This window comes from Mauremys reevesii, linkage group 2 (assembly GCF_016161935.1).
Source record: "Mauremys reevesii isolate NIE-2019 linkage group 2, ASM1616193v1, whole genome shotgun sequence".
In the NCBI taxonomy this organism is placed as follows: domain Eukaryota; kingdom Metazoa; phylum Chordata; order Testudines; family Geoemydidae; genus Mauremys; species Mauremys reevesii.
Genome location: NC_052624.1, coordinates 114,313,683 through 114,322,267, shown reverse-complemented (window position 1 = coordinate 114,322,267; position 8,585 = coordinate 114,313,683). Strand labels below are relative to the sequence as shown.

General features: G+C 38.0%; 1 protein-coding gene across 8 annotated transcripts in view; it reads right to left on the bottom strand.

Annotated features, from left to right (window-relative positions):
• Window positions 1-818: 818 nt before the first annotated feature.
• Window positions 819-8,585, bottom strand: part of TGFBR1 (transforming growth factor beta receptor 1) — a 101,415-nt gene continuing 93,648 nt past the window's right edge. For 5 of the 8 annotated variants that reach the window (XM_039521692.1, XM_039521685.1, XM_039521691.1 and 2 more), the window contains exon 9: window positions 819-5,712. In XM_039521692.1, coding sequence (XP_039377626.1) covers window positions 5,587-5,712 — 126 coding nt within the window. In that variant the 3' untranslated portion in view covers window positions 819-5,586. The remainder of the gene's footprint in view (window positions 5,713-8,585) is intronic. The other 3 variants (XM_039521687.1, XM_039521688.1, XM_039521689.1) reach the window with 1 other exon arrangement.

Here is an 8,585-nt window from a genome sequence, read left to right as displayed (position 1 = left end):
TTGAAAACTATGTAGCAGCCTTACATTGCTCAGATACTGGAATGTTTTTGAATAATGCCATGAACATAGCACATACTACCAGGTCGCAAGCAATCATCCTGCAGGGGAGGGAGGGAAGGTTTGAGGACCAGCTTCATAACAAGCAACAATACAACCTGAGAGCCACCTCAACAGTCTCTGGGTGGAGACTGTGGATCTTTTGGATCTATCTGCGATGGAAACGACCAGTCTAGGTGACTTCTGAAATTGCTTGGTTCTATCTAGATAGAAGGCCAAGCTGCTATATGACCCAGGAGCTGTAGTCAGTTCCTTTCTGAGGTCTGAGAACTCCGTAGAATGGTACTGACCAGATTTAATAAGGTTATGAACAAGGAGGTAGACCCTGGCTGTCAATGAATCCAGTGAGCTAACAGCCCGGCCAATTTCCTAACTATTTCTTGGACATAGTGGAGAGTGGCAGCCTTCCACTCAGCCATTCATCTGCAGCAGACAGAGCAGCAGGGGGCATACTCTAACTTTTATCACTGATATAAGGTACTTAAGATCAGTTATGCTGGTGGAGGTTCACGAACCCCCTCATTTCCCTTATGCCATGGTGCGGAGTGGTTGGCACAAGCATTTGCAAGGCACCTCTGCCACTATTATACCAGCAGAGATTTCCCCTACAGAAGGGGAATTCTCCACCAACTACCTCCCCATTTTATACTACTTACCCAGCATAAACTGGCCATAGTAGATCAGAGCATCCTGCTCTCTGTAACTATTATATTTACATGTTTCCACTTTTTCTCCAAAAGACAAGACACAGCTCACTTATCTACTTTGAAAAAAGTAATTTATTTCCATTGCTTTAATCTTTCTACTGTAGTGTTAGCACTTAACATAAGCATCACTCTTCTACTTTCCTATTTACAATCCATTGTACTGTATACTCTACCAATACAATACATAATTTTCAGAAATGTAAGGGAAAATGCACAAGTTTGTAAGGTTTAAAAAAAAAATGACAAACTCATCTGTACAGGATTCTCAAGCTTACCACCCAAAATGCAGAATTTATACAAAGCATTATTCTACACAGCTCTGGAAGGGCAGATGCTACATTGACAAAGCAGCAACAAACATACAGAAATACAATAAAATACAGAAAATAAAGAGTGCGTATTTTGAGCATGAGAAACAATACAGTTAGTACCACTGAAGTTGTAAATTTAGCAATACCCATATTTTCTAGAAACATGTAATTGCAAACTTGGAGAATGTTGTGAAAAATATTAAACATTATATACACAATGAGGTAAATGTACCTTGGTCTTTTAAGAGGTAACTTAAGTTTAAAGCAACTGACATTGAAGCTTTTCTTTTACATGTATAATAATTTCAACACCCTCGTAATCATTTCAATGGCACAATATAAACAAGGAGCTAACTAAAAGAGAAGATTTCATGGCACTCAACTCAATTATTTTGTAAAAAAAATAAAATAAAAAAATAGCCTCTTACTTCATTTAATAGCTTAAAGTCCTCACAGAGTCAATCCCAATGTCATTATCCCTATATACAAAGTCCGCATTAGGATTACAAGTGAAAGTAGTTTAATTTGGGGGAGAAAGAGGGCGAGTGCTGAACAGACAACTTCTCAAACGTCCCAGAATTCCAGCTTTCAAGGTTGGAAGGTCCCTGAAGAATTCCAGTATCCCAAATGGGACTTTTCAGTCTTTTCAGTACCAATCTGTTTCCAACAATCCTCCTTATGTTTGTCCATAGCTGTCAGGCCACGTCTGTAATCTGAAGTGAGGCTTTAGTGCTACTAATATGTCAATTTAATAAAATGCATGAACCTTGAAGAAATGAATGTATAGTGTATGTATATTTACAATAAACATTTGCATCAGTATCTCTTATATCAAATTGTTTTGGTATACCCTTGAGATGATATAAAATTAATATTTTGAATGCTAAAATATGTTGGTCCCTCTGGATGTCCCAGAGCAAATCTGGTGATTTACAAGCTTAGTTTAAAAAATATTAATGTGTGCACATATGTGATTTTTACACAGGTAACATAAAAAGCTGCATGTAATATCCAGACACACCCATTCAATAAAGGTGTTCAGTCTGTATAATGGAAACACATAAGAACAAAGCTTAAATTATTTGTGATGTCATCTGAACCCAAGGTACGTACAGGCTTATTCACAATGCTTCTGTTCTGCATTTTATGATATCATTCACATGTGTCTGTCCTCAAAATAATCTTCATTAAAATTGGACAATATATCAATCCACCTTCTTTTTGCAAATTTCCACTACAGAGTGTTGAAAAATTCAGAGGACAAATTTAGAAAAAAAATGCAGGTTTCAAAAGAAAGCTATGGATAGTAGGTGGGGAAGACAATGTTATCTATGTATCTGAGTGTGCAGCTGACTGGAGCAAATTGCCTGCTGCAATCCTGTGCATCTGGCTCTAGTTCTTTTAGCTTGATAGTATTGTATTTTTTTTATAACATAGAAGTGTGTAATATTTTCTAAAATCATAGCTGTGAAATATATCCATTTCACTGCTATTGTAAAGGTCAGATAAAATATGGTTTCACGAAAAATAAACCCTAAAATCACCTATCAAATCCCAAAATACAGATTACAGAATACAAAGTTATGGACACTCCTGGTGGGTACTCCATAGTTAGCTCCGCATCTAAAATGTGACAACATACCTCTCTCTCTAAAATAGGGAGCCACACTGTGAAATACCACCCAGGGTTAGAAAATTCAGAGGGTGTAAGAACGATACAAGTTTTTACTTTGTTTCTCCTCAATGTTTTTAAATGGGAAGCCTTTGGAATTTGGTTCGGGCTCTAATTTTTCCCATGGTAGTCCTACTTTGTATTGTTGACCAATCTACAAAAAACCTTCTAAAGAGGTGGATGCTGAATAGATCTGATGTAATGGATAGTTTGTTTTTTAAATACTGTATTTAGGATTATTTTATCTGTTCCTGTTATAACTGGAAGTTGATGTGCCGTGCACCTAAACTTGATTGATGAGTCCAAGTGCACACAGACACAACTGATTATGCATACAAACCTCACTGAGTGATTATGGCCAACTTTACACAAATTTGATTGATGGGGCTGAGGATATGCTAGCCTGATTGACTGGATGGGGCAGGCATATGCAAACTTCAAATCTGTGTGTGCTCAGATCCAATCAATCATTCTCCATTAGGAGCTTCACTTTTTGGCTAGACTTTATCCTACAGCAGAAAAGGGGATTCGCACTCAGCAGCTGATAAAATAGTCAGTCAGCAGTTGCACTTCTATCCCCACACTGGAGGTCTACAATCCCCATTTTATTTATGCTTTACCTCCAGTTAAGCATTACATTACCAAGAAACAAAAAACTAAAGCAGTTAGGGTTGCTATACATTGGACAAATCATAGCGGACACCTCAGACAGCAAGGCAATTAAACCTTATGCACCTCTACCCCGATATAACACTGTCCTCGGGAGCCAAAAAAATCTTACCGCGTTATAGGTGAAACTGCATTATATCGAACTCCCTTTGATCTGCCCGAGTGCGCAGCCCAGCCCCTCCCCCCGAGCACTGCTTTACCGCATTATATCCAAATTCGTGTTATATTGGGTCGCGTTATATCTGGGTAGAGGTGTAGTACGTATCCTCTTCTCCTTCACTCACAGGCACAACACACCTTACTGTGACTACAGCTAGCATATATCACAGAGCAAGCAACACAACTTTACATGCAATACTAAAATTGCTTCTCCAAACTACCTTTTCTCCACATAGCTACTTGTACTGGTGAAAAATTCCCTAAGCAGGCATATGAAGGTTTATAGGGGAATAGAGTTAAAACTGCAGTGTGTGGTGTATGATTAAGGTGTGTGACAGATGTGAGTGTGACTGAGAGATGACTTAGGGTGTGTGTGTGTACGCGTGTGTCAGAGAGAGAGATATGTTGTGCATATAGCAATCTTTTTTTTTTGTGTGCATTAATTAGTAAAGCCAACATTAAGCAAATGCCTGCTACTGAAGCAGATTTCTGTAATTGTTAAAAACTTAGTTTCAGGACAAAGATTATTCTCCTGATTTCCCCCTCGCCCCCCATGCATTTAACAATTTTAAGAGAGACAGGTAGTGATACAATCTGTATCTTAAAAGTTTGTTAAAATCTTGTGAAAAGATATACCTGTTGGAGATTTGAAGGTTGAGTAAACCTGTGCATATTTTTTTAGGGTTCTAATGACAACAAAAACTATCTTTGCTCTTGTAGCTATAACAAGGGCACCAGAACCTTGGGGTATGTGTATCCAAAGTCTTGCAGCTCACCACTGTGTGCATGTCACATACACACAGTATATGCATATATAATTTGAGAGCAGCTTTTAACTTCCTAATAAAACAAGTCCAATATTACAGTTAATCATCTCTAATTATAGATAAAGTTAATTCTTGTCTTTGCAAATAATACTGTTCGAGAAGAAAAAGGAAAGACTTTGAGGAACTGAAAAGTAAATCTCTCACAAATGACTTTTCCCTTTATCTTAAAAACCTTTAGTCCTCGTTAGCTTTCTTAGATAAGAGTATGACAAACATTTAAAGAGGGCCAATTCATTAAAAAAAATTCTGCTTAGATATAATAATTAGAACTTATTACATGTGATGCACAGTTCTAGAACATAACACTGAATTAACTAACTTGCATACCATTTAAATTCTTACAGTGGTTTAATAATCAGGTCTTGGTTAAATGAAAGGTATTCCAATAATGATGCAGCTACATGCCAAATTGAGAATTAATTGTGTCATTAAACAAAGAAATAATTCCATTTTTGAACTCTGTTTTGAAACCACAAGTACCATAAATGTTGTATATTACTATTGATTTGCATTAGAAAGACTCAGAAGTGGCACTTACTGGTATAGCACAATCTATTTTGAAGGCAATGCAATGTTCTGAATAAGTGAAAGCACAGTAACAGTATACAAAATATAGTTGCATAAATTATGTTCCCCACAAGTGAATGAGGTCATTTTTGTAAATCAAGGTAGGTATCCAATAGATGTAAGCTTAATAGCTAGATAGTTATACTGCAATAATACATTCAAAACCTGAATCAAAAATTTTTTGCAGTGGTTCAGAATACTCAGTTGTACCAACCACAAATAAAATCACTTAAGAACCCTCAATGCACTGTACACAGTGTAGTGAACCTGCTCCAAAACCTTAATGATCTTCATGTCTTCAGCACAGTTAATGAAAAGTTAAGACCAGTAATCAACTTTTAAAATAGAGTTGCATGTTAATAAAAATAAAGCTAGACTACACAACGTTTTGTAAATGTCCTGGGAAAGAGGTGTTCATAGTGCACAAAAAAGACCCAAACATAACTGTTTACCATGTTCACAGAAATCCCAGGGCTAACAACTGATGTTCCTACAAAGAATCAAAAGGCAGCAATATCCTTCTAGTCCCTCAGTGAGGTAGAGCTATTAACCTTCTGAACATGCCACCCAGATTCAGATATGGATCTTTAAAGCGCTCTTCAGTAGTAAATCCAGGATTACATTTTTATGCCCTCCTGTTGGCTAAGCTGTGATAATGTTTTCTTAATGCGTAAAGCTGTTAGCCTAGCTGCTCCATTGGCATACCAACATTCACGCATAATTTTGGCCATCACTCGTAATGCCTGTAAAAAAAAAAAAAAAAAAAAGGAAAAAAGTAAAAAAGTATATACATTTCTCTATCCCTGAATGATCATCCTTATTGTGCCTTAGACTCTTAGAATTCAAATTTCTGAAATTTGTTATTGGTGCTACTGTGATATGCAAAAAAGTGTGTTGTGGTGGGAAATCCAGATTCTCATTTTGTTTAAGAAAAATCAAAGGTCTCTAAAAAGTTCTGAGGTGAACTGTAACACTTTCATATGCAGAATAAAATTTATGAAAAATTAGCTTGCCTGGAAATTGTTCTCTCAAGTTCTGTATTAGATATGTACTTCTGGTGTTTTGTGCCTCCAGTTGAAAAAACTCAAGAGAAAAAACATTCATATGTTACTTAGAACTGTCATGTGAGAATATATTGTGTTGCATGCTACTGAAAGAATAATTAATACCTTTTTAGTTATCAATTTAGGAGAAGTCTGCATGGCTTCAGAATACTCCATAATTCAACTCAAGGGGGAAAGTTATTCATGCTCTTTGTTTAACAATGCTCAAGAACCTGCAGACATTTTATCCTTTCAAAGAAAGTCACTCATTTTTTTAGATCAAAACTGAATAAAATTAAACTGCCATCCCCTTGTAGAGTTAAGTTCTATCAAAACAGTAATGTTATAAAGTCACACATATATTTGAACCTTCGCCAAGACCTATGACACCAGAAAATGAAAGTCTGTAAAGGGTTGAAACTGCAGTACTAAAAAGCTGGTCCAAGGGCAAGTTAGCAAGAATTCTTATTCCCAAGTAGTATGAAAACTCCTGAATCATTGTTCCCGGTGTGTTATTTAAGTCAGAATGCCATGGCACCAAGGTGCTAGATAGCCCAAAAATACCAAACATAGAAAGTATCAGAGGAGTAGCCATGTTAGTCTGGATCTGTAAAAAGTGAGAAAGAGTCCTGTGGCACCTTATAGCCTAACAGACGTATTGGAGCATGAGCTTTCGTAGATGAATACATGCTTCGTGCTTTTTACAAACATAGAAAGATCCCACTCAAGTAAGAAATTATTACTTACCTGTACAGTCATTATAGTTCTTTGAGATGTGTTGGACATACATTCTACTTTGTGTGTTCATGAACCCAGTGCACTCAATCCAGAGACTTTTGGTCAGCAGTACCCATTGGGGCAGCACATGCACCCTAAGTGTCCTCATGCCTCCAACCATAGCCTCCAACTAATAGCCACAAGCAGTGAGAAAGAACTGAGGGGGAATCAGGACAGTTCTGCCCTTTGTGTCCTCAGCTGAAGGCATGAGGAAATTCAGAGCACACGTGAGGCCCCAATGGGTACTGCTGAGCAAAAAAAGTCTCACTTGAGTACACACCTGAAGTGGAATACGTATACACAACTCATCTTGAAGAATCCTAGATATTCTAGCTATACAACCAATATACTCTAGAGGGCATGGGGGACTGGAAAATACGTAGAAATAAAGGGCTTGAAAGGACCTCAAGAAGTCACCAAGTCCAGCTCCCTGTGCGGCAGCAGAACCAAGTAACCCTAGTCCATCCCTGACCAGTGTTTATCCAACCGGTCTTAAAAGCCTCCAAAGATGTGAATTCCACAGCCTGCATTGGAAACTCATTCCAGAGCTTAGCTACCCTTATCATCGGAATTTTTTTCATAACATCTAACCTGAATATCCCTTGCTACAGGTCTACTTTCAATGCCAGTCTAGAAAGGAGGCGAATGTGGTTACACTCAGTGTCTGTATTACTAGACAGAAAATATTGTAATGGCATTATATAACTCCATGGTACACCCATACCTTCAGTGCTGTGTTCCGTTCTGGATGCCTCATCTCAAAACAGATATATTAGAATTGCAAAGGGTACAGAGAAAGACAACAAAAATGATCGGGGTATGGAACAGCTTCCATATGAGCAGGGCTTTGGAGCAGAGCCCAGAGCTGGAGTGCGGAGGAGCTCCGGAGCAGTGGAGCTGCAGGTTTTTGCCTGGAGCTGGAGCCGGCGCACAGCTCCAAAGCCTTGCATATGAGGAAAGATTAGAAGAGACTGGGACCTTTCATCTTAGAAAAGAAAAAAAAAAGGAGTAAGGGGAAGATACAATAGAGATGTATAAAATCATGAATGGTGTGAAGAAAGTGAATAAGGAAGTTTTATTTATTACTTCACATAACACAAGAACTAGGGATCACTCAAAATTAATAGGCAGCAGGTTTAAAACCAACATAAGGAGGTACAGTACTTCATACAATGCACAGCCAACCTGTGAACTTCTTGTGAGTGGAAGGCCAAAATAATAATGGATTCAAAAGATAAATTCATGGAGGATAGGTCCACCAATGGCTATTAGTCCAGATGGTCAGGAATGCAACCCCATACTCTGGGTGTCCCTAAAACCTCTGACTGCCAGAAGCTGGGACTGGACAACAGGGGATTGATTACTTGGTAATTGCCTTGTTCTGTTTTTCTTTGAAGCATCTAGCATTGACCATTGTTGGAAGACAGAATACTGGGGCTAGATGGACCACTAGTCTGATCCAATATGGCTAGGATGACCAGATGTCCCATTTTTAAAGGAACAGTCCTGGTTGTGAGGCCTTTTTCTTATATTGGCGCCTATTCCCCCCCACCCCCCCACCACTGTCCTGTTTTTTCACAGTTGCTATCTGGTAACCCTAAATACGGCCATTCTTATGATCTTACTCATAATTTAACACTTTTGAACTCTAGGAGGTAGAGTACTCAAGCTAGATCTTTAAAATATAGTCTGGAAAATAATCTTTTGTAAAAGTGACACACAGACTGCACAGATCTAAGCAGCAGACTTAAAAACATGGCATTGCTTCTACGCTTTTTACCCCTTTATTCCAATCT